Source organism: Carassius gibelio, chromosome A19 (assembly GCF_023724105.1).
Source record: "Carassius gibelio isolate Cgi1373 ecotype wild population from Czech Republic chromosome A19, carGib1.2-hapl.c, whole genome shotgun sequence".
Classification (NCBI taxonomy): domain Eukaryota; kingdom Metazoa; phylum Chordata; class Actinopteri; order Cypriniformes; family Cyprinidae; genus Carassius; species Carassius gibelio.
The window spans coordinates 23,936,970-23,957,662 of NC_068389.1; the positions used below are offsets into that span (position 1 = coordinate 23,936,970).

General features: G+C 39.5%; 1 protein-coding gene across 2 annotated transcripts in view; it reads left to right on the forward strand.

Annotated features, from left to right (window-relative positions):
• Nucleotides 1-959: 959 nt before the first annotated feature.
• Nucleotides 960-20,693, forward strand: part of LOC127935451 (protein FAM135B-like) — a 59,560-nt gene continuing 39,826 nt past the window's right edge. For both annotated transcript variants that reach the window (XR_008148090.1, XM_052533327.1), the window contains exons 1-3: nucleotides 960-1,273; nucleotides 11,775-11,866; nucleotides 19,834-19,913. Coding sequence is in view for 1 of the 2 variants with exons in the window: in XM_052533327.1 (XP_052389287.1) it covers nucleotides 11,787-11,866; nucleotides 19,834-19,913 (160 nt within the window). In the remaining variant the exon portion in view is untranslated. The remainder of the gene's footprint in view (nucleotides 1,274-11,774; nucleotides 11,867-19,833; nucleotides 19,914-20,693) is intronic.

Below are 20,693 nucleotides of genomic sequence, written 5' to 3' on the forward strand. Positions count from 1 at the left end.
AGGAGACCTGTTTGAAGCAGACATTTCCATACAATTACCCCCCAAAAATATGTTAAAATTGCATTGAATATTACTTACGGTTAATTCAAGGTTCACACTGGTAGGACAAATTGCTGCAGTGCGTTTTTCCAGCTGTGTACTTTGCATTTCAGCCAATATTCTATGTATACAGAAAATATACATATCATTTACAGCATATTCTAAATATGACTAAAAGGGCAAGACAGCACATGTAAAGTTTGAGGGGTCATGGTATTTGGCTATGTTTCTGCAATAACACTAACCTTAGCATTTATGGTTTCCTGTGTGCAGATACAATTAGGAAGATACCTGTTCAAGACCAGATGTTACAGAGTTTACATAAGCCAATCTGCACACCTGCACAGTCTGCTACTACTCAGAAATGCAGAGTTATTGTGAGACTTTAAAAAACACTCCAAAGTATGTCTATACAGTACTGTCTGCACCGTTACAGCATCAATATTTGATCGGTACACACAGCGGGGAAAGGTGACATCCACGTTCACTAGCCGAAACAGACCCGCATGCTTTTAGCGCATAGCACACACACTGTTTGTTTAAACAACCAGCAATATGAATGCAATGGATGCTGGTTAACTAAAATATGCAATCTGATTATGAATAGCAGAGGTTTAACAGTCACAGGCAGGTGATCCAACCTCAAATTATAAATCTATTATTTTAGGTGCAATTTATGTATTGATTGGTTGATGGCCCCCGTTAATTTAAAGCAGCTTAATTAAATATCAGTCCTAATCTTAAACTGTAAATGCAGAGACACATTTAGTGTGTTAAACAAGAGTAAAGCTGACTTATCTCACATTTATTGACACTGACGTAAGTCTGTACGCATAGTGCATCTGAAAACACAGAGCACACATCCATCACTTATTATCATGCATCCAGCCCCAGCCTCAGAAAGAGAGAGAAACAGAGAGAGAGAGAGAGAGAGAGACCAAGCAAGTGGCGCTGCAGCACTTAGGCAGATTGGACATCATCACTGGAGGTGGGAGAACCCAAACGCGCTACCGCAGCACGCAGGAGCTGAATGATCACCATGGCAACAACAGCATCAGCATCAGTACCAGAAGCAGCAGCAGCAGCAGCCGTGAGCCACTAATGCCCGTGTCAACACTGAGACCTGCTCCGGCTCTCTACACACACTCTCTCCCTCTCAACTTAATGACATAGGATCAAAGCGGGTGCGCGGATCACGCCTTTAAGTCGTGCAGCAGCGTCGTCGCACAGGCAGGTAAGGTGACGGATGTTTACGCTCTTTCTTTGTTATTGTTCATCAGTGTTTGGCTCAAATAGACTGTGGACATGCTTTTAACTGGTGTTTCCTAATGACTGTCTGGTAGGTTTGGTCTTTAAGCCGCTCTTAGATGGACAGGCAGGGAAATATTCCATTATCCGGCATAAATCCCTGTTTGGAGCATATTGGATGCATATTCTGCCAATGCAACATGCCAGCCATCTGGCTCCATCAGAAACACACAGCACTGTATTTCTAAAAGACAACAACACATTTGAAGCATGTGACATTAATGTTGACTTGAGCAGTACGCCGTGTGCTGGACACCATGGTTCGGAATGATTTGATTTAGGTGCATGTGCACTAATTCACTTTCTGCTCTGTTAGAGGGCTACTGTGATGGGTCAGACAGAGTTCAATCAAAACCTGAAGGAACTGTTTAGGCATATGAGTCATGACAAGGATATGCATGATGCAGTTTTGTATTACAGTGAGGAGAATTTGTGGTCTTCCTTCATGTATTTGATTGTAAACATCTCTTCTACCTCTCTGAGAGATTTCATGTAATGAGGTGTTTCTAGCAGGGCTGAACTGACAAAAACAGCCTGCTGAAGACTCAAGAAACTCCAGCTTACAGGAGCTCACTAAAACCACTGGAATTTTACTCAGGAGTTATTCAGCATCGGACTATTTCACAAGATCAACAGATCTACATTCTTCTAAATGCATAATCCGAGCTGAAGAACTGGAATGGCGTGTATCTGTGAAGGTCAATAAATTTGACATTCACAGCGCCGTCTTGGCAAGCCGGGCTTTGGATCTATTTTTCCAAATTACTCATCTCGTGTAGAGGACACTTAAGAATTCAGCTCATGGCATTTGACTCAGCCTGGCATTTACAGGCGATGTGAAATCTGGAATAATCGGGACTGTTAATGAGCGCTGCGAATAATGTAGTTGGACCGTATAGATAGTGACATTCAAGTGCAAAGTTGCTAGTCCCACAGGGGCCTGAATGCTTCTTGGCATGTTTAACATGTTTAACGTCCCCAAAAATATATTGCAGTATATTGGAAATTAATATGTAATAGATTAGGCATATATTCTTATATACATTTTTTTTCCAATATTTTGCAATATATTGAAAGCGGCAATCATTTGTATATTTTGCAATATATTATATAATATATGTATCATCAATATATTATTAAATGTATTCAAACATATAAAATATTAGAAAATAAAAAGGGAAAATAATATATTACAATATATGACAATATATTTTAAGAAATATATTGGTAAATATATTTTCCTTTCGTAAGGGTCACAGCCAGCTTCCTTGGGAAAAAGAGTACGCCATTATTCCACACTATTATGTAGTCTACTATTTTGGAAAGGAAATAGCATGCTTGAATGTACTGAATGTTGACAAACTACAGCACTGAATGTTCCAGTTTAACAGCATTATTCATTGCTGTTCCTTTATAAACCAGACTGTATTGTGTCAGCTGATGTGTGCCGTCTAAAATGTTGTTGGAGGTTTCCTGAGCAAAGTCAGCAGTTTTTTTTTTTAGCTTTTCTAGGCAGAATCACTGAACAAGTTGTTGCATATTTGTCTTTCTTGCCATGGCCACGTGGAGGCTAAGGTAAATTTATTATGTTTGGGTTTATTCCATATCAGTTATATTCCTGCAATGGTTGAAATTTTTTGGCATTGTCAATTGATTCATTTTTAAAGTACACAAAGGTTGTGCTGGATTTATAAAATATATAAATCTCTGAAATATTACAATGAGCTCTGAGTGAACAGGAAAACACCAAGGAGCATCTAAACTGAATGCAAGAAATATGGTGACTCAACAAATGGCGTTCTCTCTCTCTCTCTCTCTCTCTCTCTCTCTGTATTAATCAATTTCAGCCATTTTTGACATATTTCATTTTTGACAATCAGTTAATTTATTTATTTTTATTATTCATTCACGTTCTATTTATATTTAATTATTATTTGTAATTATTAAATAAACAATGTGTGTAGTATGGGTGTATATATATATATATATATATATATATATATATATATATATATAGATTAATCACATTCACATCCAAAATAAACTTTGGATATACGTTAAAATAAACCTACTATAGAAAAAAAAACTATTTACATAATTATAAATATAAGTAGCTTCATTTTATTAAGAGTGTCCCAATTTTGTTCAAGTAAAGTGCCATTAATATTTGCTATGTTCAATTACAAACACACAGGCTCAAATAGACATGCACACACACACACCCAAACACACACACAGACAGACGGACACAACCTGACAGGCCCATAAGGCTCTTCACTCTTGCCAGAATGAAATCATAGATCACTCACAGCAAGCCCAGGGCCTGCAGAATTGATTCAGCACACTAGTCAAGCTAGTGTCTTCAGTCAGCAATAGATTTATGACTGCAAACAAACACACACTTACACAAAAATATTGCATATTGCTGGAAGTATGGAGCCAGAAGAGTCTCAATAAAGATAAATGCACACACTACAGTCACATATGCACACACAGGATTCATAGATGCACACACATGATTCATAAATACACACACAGGATACACAAATGCACACAAAATTCACAGATGCACACACAAAATTTAAAAAGCACAGAAGATTCACAAATGCATACAAAATTCAGAAATGCACACAAAAATCAGAAATACACACACAATTCAGAAATGCAAACAACCTTTACAAATGCACTCAAGATTCACAAATGCACAGAACAAGATTCACAAATGCACAGGACAAGATTCAGAAATGTATTTCTGATGCACACACACATATATCTTGATTTACAAACTGCTTGCGGTCTTTGAACTTCACTGCATTTGTGTGTGAATTTTGAGACTCCCCTGACTTGGCTCGACACACAAATGCTTTTTTTTTTAAACAGGGAATGATCAGCAACCAATCAGATATCTGCCTTCTTTTAGCCAATCACAAGAATGCACCCCATGTGGGGGGATTGTTTACTTATAAGCCAATCACATGAACGTGTTCACACAGCAATTGTATTAAATTGTATGAAAATACAGATGTTTAGATTACAATTCAGGTTTATTTTTTATTTTTTTTTACAAAATATAAATTAAAAAATGTCTCAATACATATAGCCCAGTGACTGCAGAAAAAAAAGTTAACCATGGATTCATAAATTTGCAATAGGCAATTATTTCATTTTATTGAAATATTTTAATGAAAGTAAAAAAAAAAAATGTTTAAACCTTTTTGAATATTTAAATATATCTAAATATTCTTTTGGATGCAATATAGAAGTCACTTTAATTATAATATTCAGTCCCTACATGAAGAGAGAGTCAGTGGTCCGCTGCGAGAGGAAAGTGGCTCTCTGGCTGCGAAAAGTGGGTCTGCGGCTGTCGTTCGCTTAGGAAAGTGAGTTGATCGCTGCGTGAGAAAAGTGAATCGTTCGCTCAACTTCGTTGCTTGAGGAATCATTCGCTGAGGAAAGTGAGTCGCTCGCTGGGTGAGGAAAGTGAGTCGTTCGCTGCGTGACTCCTGAGGAAAGTGAATCGTTCGCTGAGGAAAGTGAGTCGCTCGCTGGGTGAGGAAAGTGAGTCGTTCGCTGCATGACTCGTGAGGAAAGTGAGTCGCTCGCTGGGTGAGGAAAGTGAGTCGTTCGCTGCGTGACTCGTGAGGAAAGTGAGTCGCTCGCTGGGTGAGGAAAGTGAGTCGTTCGCTCCATGACTCGTGAGGAAAGTGAGTCGCTCGCTGGGTGAGGAAAGTGAGTCGTTCGCTGCGTGACTCGTGAGGAAAGTGAGTCGTTCGCTGCGCAAAGTGGGTCGCTGGCTGCGCAAAGTGAGTCGCCGGCTGTGTGAGGTAAGTGAGTCGTTCGCTGAGGAAAGTGAGTCGTTCGCTGCGTGAGGAAAGTGAGTTGTTCGCTGATTGGCTTATAAGTAAACAATTCCCCACGTGGGGTGCATTCTTGTGATTGGCTAAAACAAGGGAGATATCTGATTGGTTGCAGATCATTCCCTGTTTAAAAAAAGGCATTTGTGTGTCGAGCCAAGTCAAGGGAGTCTCAAAATTCACACACAAATGCAGTGAAGTTCACAGACCGCAAGCAGTTTGTAAATCAAGATATATGTGTGTGTGCATCAGAAATACATTTCTGAATCTTGTCCTGTGCATTTGTGAATCTTGAGTGCATTTGTAAATGTTGTTTGCATTTCTGAATTGTGTGTGTATTTCTGAATTTTGTGTGCATTTCTGAATTTTGTATGCATTTGTGAATCTTCTGTGCTTTTTAAATTTTGTGTGTGCATTTGTGAATTTTGTGTGCATTTGTGTATCCTGTGTGTGTATTTATGAATTATGTGTGTGCATGTATGGATCCTGTGTGTGCATATGTGAATGTAGTGTGTGCATTTATCTTTATTGAGATTCTTCTGGCTCCATATGGAAGTGTCAAATCTCTGAGAATATTAAAGGTGTCCAGTAATTCAGTCCCACTGCATTCAGCTGAACATTTCACAGTCCAAACACACAGAGATTCATTTCACAGACTTCCTTCTGCGGCTTGTGATTATTTCCGGTAAAGGAAGTAGTGAACTCAGTTAAACCAATATACAGTAGTTTCATTATGTTATACCATTCCGTTTTCTAAATATAATGACATGAGTAAATCTTACATATATGGATCTTGTAGCATCAGTCAATCGAGCAGATTAGTCAGGTTCTTAGTTTCTTTCACAAACTATATTTGATTACATTTATTTGGCTTATGTTTTTACTTTAATTCATTGTGTCCTATATTCGTTCTAATCTGTTTATTAATTTATCAAATACATTTACCCAAAGCAACTTAATTTTATTCTATTATCTTCTGCTTTAACAATATTTATTCATTAGGAGGTGCTTTTCCCATAATGCAACTTTAGATTATTCTGTTATATTCCATAAAGTATGTATTTTTACATGCAGAAGCATTTACACAAATAACATAGTATTATATATTTATTTATTTAGCAGATTAATTTACACAGAGCAACTTTATAATATTCTATTATTTTTATATTTTATTCTATATTTATTTACTCAAAACATCATGCAATTTAATTTGGGTATTCCCTTTTAGACGTTTGATTTTACCGGAAACTAAGGGGACAATTTAGCAAATGCATTTACATAAAATATATTTTTAGAATTCCATTGTTATGTTTTATTTATATTTAATCATTTAGGAAACGCATTTACCTAAAGCTATTTTTTTTATATTATATTTCATTCTATGTTTATTTAGTATATGCATTTACGTATAGCAAATATACATTATTGAATTGTTTTGTTTCATTCTATATTTATTGACTAGATGTATTTACCTAAACAAATATGATATTTATTAATTTAGCAGATACATTTACTCAAATTAACTTTATATTATTCTATTATATTCTATATTCATTTATTTACTACATGCATCTATCTAAAGAAATTTCATGTATTTTACTATATTCTATATCTATCCAACAGATCATTTTACACAAAGCAACTTTATATAATTCTGTTATGTTGTATTTTGTTCTATATTCATTTATTTACTAAATGCATTTGCCTTTTCTATTCTATATTTAAGTTAGCTGATGCATTTATCCAAATACATTTTTTTAATATTTCATTTTATTCAATATTTATTTGCGTATACATATTGTAACTTCATATCGTTCTATTGTTTTGTTTAATTTTATATTTATTTATTTACTAGATGCATTTACTTAAAGCTGCTTCATGTTATTCTACTATATTCTATATTCATTTAGCAGGTGAATTTACCTAAAGCAGGTTTCCTCAGATCTTACCCTGGAGGGCCAATGCACTGCAGAGTTTATCCCCAACCCTGATCAGACTCACCTACCTGTGATTTTCTTACCATCCTGAAGGTATTAATTAACATGCTCAGGTGTGTTTGATTAGGATCAGAGCTAAACTCTGCAGGAAAGTGGATCTCGTGGGCCAGATTTGAGGATCCCTGACCTAAAGCAACTTCATTCTATTCTATTCTTAGATACAATTGTCTTCTGCATGAGTACTGCGTGTTTCAAATTATGCATCGGTACCCACAATGTCCTCTGCTTCTGCTCCAACAGCTGCAGAGGTCAGTGCTCTCTGGCCCGTCTTGGACGGGCTCTCTGGATTTTGAATAGGGCAGTGAAGCCAACACGATGGAACATTGTGTCAGTTAACGCAAGGGCAGCATTTCAAAGGAAACATATTTTTCATTTCTTAGCATCAGCTGCCAGAGGAAGGTGACTGCGGCTCCAGAGCTGTTAACCTTTAGCAAGTTTACCGAGCACTTCACCGCTGATAATAGCCTTCTAATTCTACACCACACTCGTTCAGTTCCCGCCTTTTTATTATTTCCTTTTCCCACTCCCTCTGAATGCCATTCCCATCAATATTTCATCAACATTTTTGTGCTCCCCATCACATCTGACGGTGGAGCTCCTGTAGTTTTCCTTACTACGGCTCATGCAGTTTTGAAACATTTTAATCATCTCTGTTTATTAATAGGAAGCTGTCATATGGCGATGCACTCACTGCTACATGAGAGGATGCAAAACAGGGATTTGAGTTATGATTGAGCGCTTGGAATTCTTCCGTAAATACTTAAAAAAAGAGTGTTAGGTACATTTATCTGATGTATTTATTATTATTATTATTTATTTGTTTACCTTACTACAGTACAGAAGAACTACAAGAAGTAAACAGTGTTTGAAACAGTCTTTCTCTGCTTGTCTAAACATCTAGCTGACATCTGCCTCAGCCAATGGTGTGAGTTTGGGGCAACCTACTGTTTGTTCAACCAATGGCAAACGGCAAGAGTTTTCAGGATAGCAGTTTTATTTTATTCTGGTCATTATTTTTTTACCAGTTGTGATGCTAGTGGCTCAAAAATAAATCACTTCAGCTTTAAAAGGTAAGTGAAACAGTATCCAATATAAAATGGTTTCAAATAGTTAAGGCTAAAGGTATTCACACAACCCCTCTACATCTACTGTAAGATTCACTGAGAACTTTGCCCTTGTTGAGTTCACCTGAGCTGGACAATAATGTTGGATAATACACTTGGATAATAAGGATTGTTGCATGTCTGCTTGGCCGTTGCTCATCTACTTTGTCCATTTGATATCCATCTACTTTGGCAAACATATTACATGTTTAAACAAGTAGTCATTTGACCTCTGCAGGTCTGTTGATCATATGACTTTTGTGGATATATTTGCCAGAGTTACTTAGGAAGGTGTTTTGGTAGACGCCAAAACGCATGTTGATTTTTCTTTTTTTTATTGTTATTATTAACTGTATGATTTAGTTATGAATCTACACATCAGATCCAGGAATATCTGCTTTGTTGCCCCTCGCTTATGGGTTAGGGTTAGGTCTCTTCATCAAACTGCTGGAAAAGAAAATGATAAATAAGTCAACCCAAAATGAACAAATGCTTAATAATCAAATATAAGTGCTAGAATTGTTTCCAATCAATGCATACAATATATGATTACTGATATGACAGCTAACTTTATGTCTATAAACTTTTGTCTGAATTTTTTAATAAATATTTTTTAAAAAGCTCTAATCTAGATTTTTTCTTTCTTTAAGAAATTGTAACAATTGAAAATATAGATGACAGTTCAGTTCTTGAAACATGGCAATTATTCTGATAAGATCTTTTCCCAAAATCAGGAAAATCAGATAGATACAAATAAGGCGAAAAAATAAAGCCAATGTTTCTATTATATAAACCCCTGGGAGTTTTTGCACTGAAACATTATTTTCAGAATAATCAAGCACATTTTACCCCTCAATTCTCATTAAAATAATGAGTCGGAAATTGCCTTTCTCTGCATTTTTAAAGATGATTATCATTGCTGTACTCATTTCTTTATTAAAGAAGAAATATTGTTTTCCTATTTTTTCAATTAAGCTGAATTTGTTTTAAAAGAAAAAAAGGAAGTATAATAAATGCTGACATAATGCATACAGTAATACATATATTGAAGCCATATATATATATATATACAGTATTGTTCAAAATAATAGCAGTACAATGTGACTAACCAGAATAATCAATGTTTCTCGTATATTTTTTTATTGCTACGTGGCAAACAAGTTACCAGTAGGTTCAGTAGATTCTCAGAAAACAAATGAGACCCAGCATTCATGATATGCACGCTCTTAAGGCTGTGCAATTGGGCAATTAGTTGAATTAGTTGAAAGGGGTGTGTTCAAAAAAATAGCAGTGTGGCATTCAATCACTGAGGTCATCAATTTTGTGAAGAAACAGGTGTGAATCAGGTGGCCCCTATTTAAGGATGAAGCCAACACTTGTTGAACATGCATTTGAAACCTGAGGAAAATGGGTCATTCAAGACATTGTTCAGAAGAACAGCGTACTTTGATTAAAAAGTTGATTAGAGAGGGGAAAACCTATAAAGAGGTGCAAAAAATGATAGGCTGTTCAGCTAAAATGATCTCCAATGCCTTAAAATGGAGAGCAAAACCAGAGAGACGTGGAAGAAAACGGAAGACAACCATCAAAATGGATAGAAGAATAACCAGAATGGCAAAGGCTCAGCCAATGATCACCTCCAGGATGATCAAAGACAGTCTGGAGTTACCTGTAAGTACTGTGACAGTTAGAAGACGTCTGTGTGAAGCTAATCTATTTTCAAGAATCCCCCGCAAAGTCCCTCTGTTAAAAAAAAGGCATGTGCAGAAGAGGTTACAATTTGCCAAAGAACACATCAACTGGCCTAAAGAGAAATGGAGGAACATTTTGTGGACTGATGAGAGTAAAATTGTTCTTTTTGGGTCCAAGGGCCACAGGCAGTTTGTGAGACGACCCCCAAACTCTGAATTCAAGCCACAGTACACAGTGAAGACAGTGAAGCATGGAGGTGCAAGCATCATGATATGGGCATGTTTCTCCTACTATGGTGTTGGGCCTATTTATCGCATACCAGGGATCATGGATCAGTTTGCATATGTTAAAATACTTGAAGAGGTCATGTTGCCCTATGCTGAAGAGGACATGCCCTTGAAATGGTTGTTTCAACAAGACAATGACCCAAAACACACTAGTAAACGGGCAAAGTCTTGGTTCCAAACCAACAAAATTAATGTTATGGAGTGGCCAGCCCAATCTCCAGACCTTAATCCAATTGAGAACTTGTGGGGTGATATCAAAAATGCTGTTTCTGAAGCAAAACCAAGAAATGTGAATGAATTGTGGAATGTTGTTAAAGAATCATGGAGTGGAATAACAGCTGAGAGGTGCCACAAGTTGGTTGACTCCATGCCACACAGATGTCAAGCAGTTTTAAAAAACTGTGGTCATACAACTAAATATTAGTTTAGTGATTCACAGGATTGCTAAATCCCAGAAAAAAAAAATGTTTGTACAAAATAGTTTTGAGTTTGTACAGTCAAAGGTAGACACTGCTATTTTTTTGAACACACCCCTTTCAACTAATTGCCCAATTGCACAGCCTTAAGAGCGTGCATATCATGAATGCTGGGTCTTGTTTGTTTTCTGACAATCTACTGAACCTACTGGTAACTTGTTTGCCACGTAGCAATAAAAAATATACTAAAAACCTTGATTATTCTGGTTAGTCACATTGTACTGCTATTATTTTGAACAATACTGTATATATATATATATATATATATATATATATATATATATATATATATATATATATATATGACATAACCGGACATTGGTATTGGATGAAGGCCTGTCTGTGCTTTACTACAATAAAGACAATTTGAAAGAGAATGAGTAACAAACAATCAAAGAAAGAGGCAAAAAAAACCTGTTAAAATGTGAATGCTAATAATCAATTCTGAGTATTGCACTCTAAAACACACTGATTCTGGAAAAGAATATATGCTCCTAAATTCCAGCCATTCCTCTCACGTCACAGACACTGGACTCACATCACAACCTGTTGTGTGAGAAGAAGCCATTAGATTTGATTACTGCCACACACACACACACACACACAGGTTCAGCCTCAGCTGTGGTGTCTCTTAGACGGATGGTGTCATAAGTATGATTTGGGATCATATCCAGAAATGCCACTGCTGTCATCCGTCTTGGAGCCGCGCGTCATACATTAGTTTGCCACAGAGCAGCACATCGGGATCTCAGAACAAATATTGTCTGGGATGAGTCACAGCCTGAGTAATGAGAGATAGTGTCTTCGAGTCACACGTGTTCATCCGGCTCTTGAGTCACTGGGTTGTGTTCATTGATGTTACCACGGTAAACACACTCCCTCACAATTGCCAAACGGCTCGGCTGACAATGGAACCACAACACAGAGAGTCCTGAAAGAGAAAAGCATTCTGAGTTAGATAAGACAATGCAAGCCTTGATGTGTTCAGCAGCAAATGAACATTCCTCTGTCTCTCTAGGTGATGGAATAGATGATGTCAGACGTACAGGGCACTGTAGAGTTCTCGCTGGAGCTGCACAAGTTTCACAATGTGGATCTCTTCCAGAGAGGGTAAGACTGTATTCTTCTGTACCTCTAATGAAGGCTCTGTTACGTGTCTGTTCTCTAAACAGCCAGATCAGGAAGGGCACATGGTGACAGGATCACGTATAAACACCAAGAGCCACTTAGAATCAGTTTAATTGTCACATTCCAGGCATTTTTCCATGTTCTTTTTGGATACAGTGTATAGTCAGCTTTGTGTGGCATTCATTTTGTGTCTTGCGGCATAAACACCAAAACTGAGAGTTTTGGTACCTGTCTCATTATGCTAACAGCTAGTGTAGTCCTGAAAGCTGACAATATTAACTTTTTAGAAGATATACGTATTGCATGATATACGTATTCTTTGATCAAAAATGCAGTAAGAGCAGTAATATTGTAAAAAAAAATATTATTACTATCAAAATAAATATTTTCTATTTGAATATATTTTAAAATGTAATTTATTCCTGGGATCAAAGCTGCATACTCCAGTTTCACATGATCCTTCAGAAATCATATAAATATGCCGATTTGCTTCTCAAAGAAACATTTCTTATTATTATCAATGTTGAAAACAGCTGTGGTTCTTAATATTTACTGTTATATATATTATTTTCAGGATCATCTGATGATTACAGTCCTACAAAAGAACAGCTTTTGTAACATTATACATGTCTATACTGCCACTAATGATCAATTTAATGTATAATTAAAGTATTAATGTAATGTAATGCAATACGTTTACAGGAAAAGAAAACGGTGCTTTCTGTGCAATTTCATACTTTTTAAAGGTGAAGTGTATGATTTCTGAGCCATCAGTGGTAACAAACAAATTAGTAATCTGTCTGAGTAGTCTGATTGGCTCATACATATTCAACCAACCAATGGTGTGAATTTGGGGTGGGGCTATCTGTTTGACCAATAGCAGACAATCATTTTATTTTAAAACAATATATTTGGTACCTCAAGTTGTGCAATAAAATTACACACTTTTCTAAATGTGGATCTTACACCTATTTTAGGATGTTTAATATATATATATATATATATATATATATATATATATATATATATATATATATATATATATATATATATATATATATAAATATATATATAAGACTTCTATAACTGACATTATTCCCATACATACATGCACAAATACAAGCTGTTTCTTGAAGAGAGAATTTTTATTTCTAATAAAATAAAGACTTCACCTGCTGACTGTGATTGATTTGACTTGAAGTCTACAGGGAATTCAATGACTTTTCAGGTCACTGACCTTTATGACTCGCTGCCACGAGTTTGGTGCTAGTCCAGTGTTTGAGATTCAATAACACTGGCATGTTATGTGCACGCCACTATTCAAAAGTTTGGGCTAATCCCTTTTAATGAATACAATGCATTTTAGCTTAATAAAGCTTTTTAAAATAACAATAAAAAAATCCTATGTAAGTATATATTACTAAATATAAAACACATGAAATATATACATTAAATACATATTAATAGTTAGTGTACTTTTTAGCGTTAGTACTTTTTAGTGTACAAAACGGTGATTAAAAAGAGTAAATTACGGGATTTTCATGGATTCTTTCCATTATACTTCATCTAAAATGTAACCATCTTAAGGTTAATGGAAAAACAACCATCAACCACCAATCTAAAGACAACATGAAAAAATGTTTTATCCTATTTACCGAATTTAATAAATGCTCTTGTTTTTATTGTAAAAAATGTTGGACATTTGATGGAGGCGATTAAAAAATGCTATCAGTCATAATTGATGTTAATTGTTGGTGTTAACTGTACATTAGCATTTAAGTATAGTTTATTAAAAACAAAAACAAAACAAAAAAACAATTAAAACTGAATAAAAATGTAACTACTTACTCAACGTAATAATTGTATAACAAAAAAGGATGGCAGCAGAAAGTTCTTGTTGTCTTGAAGAACTGGGTAGTGCTAATGCAAAGCTTGCAAGTTCAATAAAGTAAAAAAAAAAAAAACTAGAAACACTATAGAGACTCCCAAGGCACATCTACAGTAGACCCCTGTCTGTCAGCAGATCTAATGCAGTAATACCTCTCTATCCTCCACTGTTTTCCTGACAGCTGTGTGAAGATGGGGTTGCGATGGAGGTCACACATAATGTTGAGCTCAACCCGTCTGCTCTGAGATTAAAGCAAGGACATTGGCTGAAACATCAGCTTTGCAGAGATTTGTCTGGCCCTTCCCCCCTCCATAAAGCAGAAAACTCTTGTCTGAAATAATCCCCACAAGACACACACTACTCTCTAATAAACTGTTTGTTTTTGACAGCCCCTGTAGTTCCCGCTTTAAAGAGACGCATCTAACAATAGAACAGAGCCGACTGAACAGATAAACATTTAGCCTAAATATGTCAGATGGAGCCAAACAGCATGTGTTATACAGTAATGAGCTCTGAGCATCTGTTTGGGAATGAAGGACTCGCTGGGCAGTGGTTTACTGGTGTGTGTGGTATTGGTTTGAAAAATGTTTGGATTTGATGAAACAGAAAAGAACAAATACTATGCAAATTTCTCATATTCAACAAATCACTGAAATACGACATCTAACATAAGCACAAATGTGTACTAGCTGAAAATGCTAATTTAACGACCATGAAAAAGTCATTTCAAAAAGGTTCTCCATTAAACTGAACTTACACCGAAATTTTCAAGCTTTTAAAAGGACACAAAACATCATAAGGTATCATTATATATATATATATATATATATATATATATATATATATATATATATATATATATATATATATATATATATATATATATATATATATATATATATATATATATATTTTGGGGAAGTTGTGGCCTAGTGGTTAGAGTTTGACTCCTAACCCTTAGGTTGTGGGTTCGAGTCTTGGGCCGGCAATACCACCACTGAGGTGCCCTTACCAAACCCCCAGCTGCTCCTCGGGTGCCGCAGCATAAATGGCGGACTGCTCCGTGTGTGTGTTCACTGCTGTGTGTGTGTGTGTGCACTTTGGATGGATAACATGCAGAGCACAAATTCTGAGTATGGGTCACCATATTTGGCTGCATATCATGTCACTTTCATATACTATATTCAAAGTTTTCTTAAAGGGACAGTTCACCCAAAAACATTGACTAACACAGTATGGAAAAAAAGAGGAGAGAAAAAACAGAACAATGCAAGTCAATGGGCACAATCAACTACAGTGTTTGGCTATGCATATTGCTTCAACATCTTTGTTTTCTTTTTCTGTTCAGAGAAATTCATACAAGGCTGTGATTTAATAAGTTGAGTGATTTTTTGAAGTCATGTTCAGCGCTCTGTACTTTTGTGAGGAACAAAACAAAATGTTTCTCAAGGCCCAAAAAAATACCCTTAGACTCCAGTGGGTTAATTATTGCTAAATAAATTTACTAAATTTAATTTAACTTATTAACGAAGGAGTGACGTGGGGCCGCCCTCCTGTGGGCTCACCACCTGCAGGAGGGAGCGTAAGGGGCCGGTGCATAGTGGATCGGGTGACAGTCGTAGGCGAGACCCCCGACGACCCGATCTCTGGACACGGAATCTGGCTTTAGGGACGTGGAATGTCACCTCGTTGGCGGGGAAGGAGCCTGAGCTTGTGCGGGAGGTCGAGAGGTACCGACTAGAGATAGTCGGGCTCACCTCAACGCACAGCTTGGGCTCTGGAACCACACTTCTTGAGAGAGGCTGGACTCTCTACCACTCTGGAGTTGCCCATGGTGAGAGGCGGAGGGCTGGAGTGGGTTTGCTAATAGCCCCCCAGCTCAGCCGCCATGTGTTGGAGTTTACCCCGGTGAACGAGAGGGTCGCTTCCCTGCGCCTTCGAGTCGGGGATAGGTCTCTCACTGTCGTTTGTGCCTACGGGCCGAACGGCAGTGCGGACTACCCGGCCTTCTTGGAGTCTCTGGGAGGGGTGCTGGAAAGTGCTCCGACTGGAGACTCCATCGTTCTACTGGGGGACTTCAACGCTCACGTGGGCAGTGACAGTGACACCTGGAGGGGCGTGATTGGGAGGAACGGCCCCCTGACCTGAACCCGAGCGGTGTTCTGTTATTGGATTTCTGTGCTAACCACGGTTTGTCCATAACGAACACCATGTTCAAGCATAAGGGTGTCCATCAGTGCACGTGGCACCAGGACACCCTTGGCCGGAGGTCGATGATCGACTTTGTGGTCGTGTCATCAGACCTTCGGCCATATGTCTTGGACACTCGGGTGAAGAGAGGGGCGGAGCTGTCAACTGATCACCACCTGGTGGTGAGTTGGTTCCGATGGCGGGGGAGGAAGCTGGACAGACTCGGCAGACCCAAACGTACTGTGAGGGTCTGTTGGGAACGTTTGGCCGAGCCCCCTGTCAGAGAGATCTTCAACTCCCACCTCCGGCAGAGCTTCGACCGGATCCTGAGGGAGTCTGGAGATATTGAGTCCGAGTGGACCATGTTCTCCACCTCCATTGTCGCTGCGGCTGCTCGGAGCTGTGGCCGTAAGGTCTCCGGTGCCTGTCGAGGCGGCAATCCCCGAACCCGGTGGTGGACACCGGAAGTAAGGGATGCTGTCAAGCTGAAGAAGGAGTCCTATCGGGCCTGGATGGCTTGTGGGACTCCGGAGGCAGCTGACAGGTACCGGCAGGCCAAGCGGACTGCAGCCCGGGTAGTCGTGGAGGCAAAAACTCGGGCCTGGGAGGAGTTCGGTGAGGCCATGGAGAAGGACTATCGGTTGGCCTCGAAGAGATTCTGGCAAACTGTTCGACGCCTCAGGAGGGGGAAGCAGTGCCCTACCAACACTGTTTACAGTAGAGATGGGCACCTGTTGACCTCAACTGGGGATATCGTCGGGCGGTGGAAGGAATACTTCGAGGATCTTCTCAATCCCACCGACTTGTGTTCCGTTGAGGAAGCAGTGGCTGGGGACTCGGAGGAGCACTCGTCCATCACCCGGGCTGAAGTCATCGAGGTAGTTAAAAAGCTCCTCGGTGGCAAGGCACCGGGGGTGGACGAGATCCGCCCCGAGTACCTCAAGTCTCTGGATGTTGTGGGGCTGTCTTGGCTGGCACGCCTCTGCAACATCGCATGGCGGTTGGGGACAGTACCTCTGGACTGGCAGACCGGGGTGGTGGTCCCTCTTTTCAAGAAGGGGGACCGGAGAGTGTGTTCCAACTATAGGGGGATCACACTTCTTAGCCTCCCTGGGAAAGTCTATGCCAGGGTACTGGAGAGGAGAATTCGGCCGATAGTGGAACCTCGGATCCAGGAGGAACAGTGTGGTTTTCGTCCCGGTCGTGGAACACTGGACCAGCTCTATACCCTTTCCAGGGTGCTGGAGGGTTCATGGGAGTTTGCCCAACCAGTCCACATGTGTTTTGTGGACTTGGAGAAGGCATTCGACCGTGTTCCTCGCGACATCCTGTGGAGGGTGCTCCGGGAGTATGGGGTCGGCGGCTCCCTACTCAGGGCTGTTCGGTCCCTGTACGACCGGAGCAAGAGCTTGGTTCGCATTGCCGGCAGTAAGTCAGACCTGTTCCCGGTGCATGTTGGACTCCGGCAGGGCTGCCCTTTGTCACCGGTTCTGTTCATAATTTTTATGGACAGAATTTCTAGGCGCAGCCAAGGGCCGGAGAGTGTCCGGTTTGGGGACCATACGATTTCGTCGCTGCTTTTTGCGGATGATGTTGTCGTGTTGGCATCCTCAGACCAGGACCTTCAGTGTGCATTGGGACGGTTTGCAGCCGAGTGTGAATCGGCTGGGATGAGAATCAGCACCTCCAAGTCCGAGGCCATGGTTCTCAGTCGGAAAAGGGTGGATTGCCCACTTCAGGTTGGTGGAGAGTTCCTGCCTCAAGTGGAGGAGTTCAGGTATCTTGGAGTCTTGTTCACGAGTGAGGGAAGGATGGAACGTGAGATTGACAGACGGATCGGTGCAGCTTCTGCAGTAATGCGGTCGCTGTACCGGTCTGTCGTGGTGAAGAAGGAGCTGAGCTGTAAGGCAAAGCTCTCGATTTACCGGTCAATCTACGTTCCTACTCTCACCTATGGTCATGAGCTGTGGGTCATGACCGAAAGGACAAGATCCCGGATACAGGCGGCCGAAATGAGCTTTCTCCGTCGGGTGGCTGGGCGCTCCCTTAGAGATAGGGTGAGAAGCTCGGTCACTCGGGAGGAGCTCAGAGTAGAGCCGTTGCTCCTCCACATCGAGAGGAGCCAGCTGAGGTGGCTCGGGCATCTATTTCGGATGCCTCCTGGACGCCTTCCCAGGGAGGTGTTCCAGGCACGTCTCACCGGGAGGAGGCCCCGGGGAAGACCTAGGACACGCTGGAGGGACTATGTCTCCCGGCTGGCCTGGGAACGCCTCGGGGTCCCCCCGGAAGAGCTGGAGGAAGTGGCTAGGGAGAGGGAAGTCTGGGCGTCTCTGCTTAGACTGTTGCCCCCGCGACCCGGCCCCGGATAAGCGGAAGATGATGGATGGATGGATGGATGGATGGATGGATGGATATATAAAAAATTTTTTATTGCTTCCACTGCACTGACATTAACACAGTTATGTTCCCTGAATGAATTATCAAACACCACAGTCATTATCCAACCATCTTACAACCTAACCACAAGCTCTACTCTCCAGCACTATGATTACTACAAAAACTTAAACAACAGCAAAACATTATTATTATTTTTTTAGCAGCGATCTCATGTATTTCAGAAGTTTGTAGCTCGTTTAATGCTGTATACTTGTTTAACATGTGCTACAGACATTTTAGCAGGTGCGATATCATGTGTAGCTTCTGCTTCAGCATATGCTACACACATTTTAACACGCAGTGTAAACAGTCTACCACATTCTACATCATGCAGATGATTTGTTTTAGCATCCCATCAAACGGTCTGTAGACGTTTCGGCATGATTTGCAGTCTTGTTTAGTACGTGCCATAGATGCGGTGAAGCTTGTGGATGTTGTAAATATGTTTTGATGTGTACTGTAGACATATTTAGCATGTACTGTCAACATACTGTGCAGATGTTCTTGCCAGGCTCAGGATGACCCGACTTAGTTCAGGATCTCCAGGGAGCTGCAGCATGATCTGTGAAGTGCTTCAACATTTAACATGCATCTGCAGTCACTTCACTGGCAAAGGTGACCTTACAATCCCCCTGATGGAGTCTGGGCTGTCTGAACATGCTGACTAAGCTTTCACATTTCATTCACCATCATTATTTATGATTTATTATAAAGATTCACTGCATTAATTTTTCCACTGACTAGATCAACGGCTGTTTGTTTTGATCTTGGTCAGTGTAAGTGCTATAGGAACATGCATTATATCCATTATTTATTGCCATTTTGTCCTGAAGGGATTAATAATTCAGGCACATTTGAAGAGGACTTTACCACTCTGGCAGGGAAGAAAATGCCAGTCTTTTATTACGTAACACAGGTTTGGTTGTTTACATGAGTTCAAATGACCAGATTTCAGAAACATTGATGGCATAAATGTATATGAAACTGAACAAACGTGTTCCATCTGTAATGTGTTCGGAGTTAATAATATAAATTAAAAATTTTAAGTAAACTATTGCTTTACACATGAAACCGTTCATGTGTAAATGGATGGTTTTAGAGAAGCCAGTTAAAAGGACTTTAATTGTTATACATTCCACAATTTCTAAATTTCTAAAAATGTCCAGCAACTTTTTATCATGTGTTGAGTCTACTCAAAAATGTCCTGAAGCTGGTTTCGCCTTGAGTTTAGGAGTTTCTCATTGCAATTAGACCATTATTATTATTCTTTTCTCAGACCCAGTGTTATTTGTGCTGTTGATCGATAGTTTAACTGCTATTTTGTATGATGATTATTATTATTACAACTGAGTGCCATTTGTAATCCAGTGCCATTTCCATTTTGTAATCCGTGAATGTAATCTATAATAATTGAAAACTTCTCTGTGGATTGCAGCTTCTATCAGGTGAGGGCAGGGCTGCGTGTGTCTTCTCGGGTTCCCCACAGAATCACTGCCACAACACCTGGACACACAGGTGAGAACTTCTCCATAAACCCACGTGTGCAGCATCAATATGTCAAACAACAACACATCTCGTCAGTTAGCAATGTCAGCTTGTGTGTCTAGATTCTTTTATTTGATTAGATTCAATATTTTTAATGGTGGTGGTTTAGATTCAAGATGCATTATCTGAGAGAGGTTTTTAAACTCTCCTCTGAGGAGCCGCATCTCTAAATGCATTCCTAATTTAAACTAATTCAGCTTCTTAAACAACAATATTTGAGACAATTACTGTCAAACATTAAATCGCTTGCTGTAAGCAATGTTTCTGTTATAACGCACAATGCATTTGTTTGTGAGTACTTGTTTTGCTGGATGCAGAGTGATATACAATACAGAATAAACCACTTAGATGGAGATAAGTCTTTCTGAAACAAAAACACAGCCTTTAGAGTACACAAAGAGAGAGAGAGAGAGATGCAGAGATAGAATTTACTATCTTCATTCAAGGCTTTTTTCAAGTTGGACAAATTATCAGTTATGAACTAATATACTCTGACACTTGCTTTCAAAGTCAAAAACAGATCAATGACCCCACACTAAAAAATCCTGGGTTATTTTTTCTACCCAAGTGCTGGGTTGAGCCATTTGGGTACATTTTTTGGGTTATTTTCTCAGTCTTGGGTAGTTTTTGGGTAGTTCTATGTAACCCAACCGCTGGGTTATTTTCTGGGTCGTTTTCACTGAAAGCTGAATCAATGCAATGCACCCCCCCCCCCCCCCCCCCACTCGGACGCAATAACCCAGCTCATTG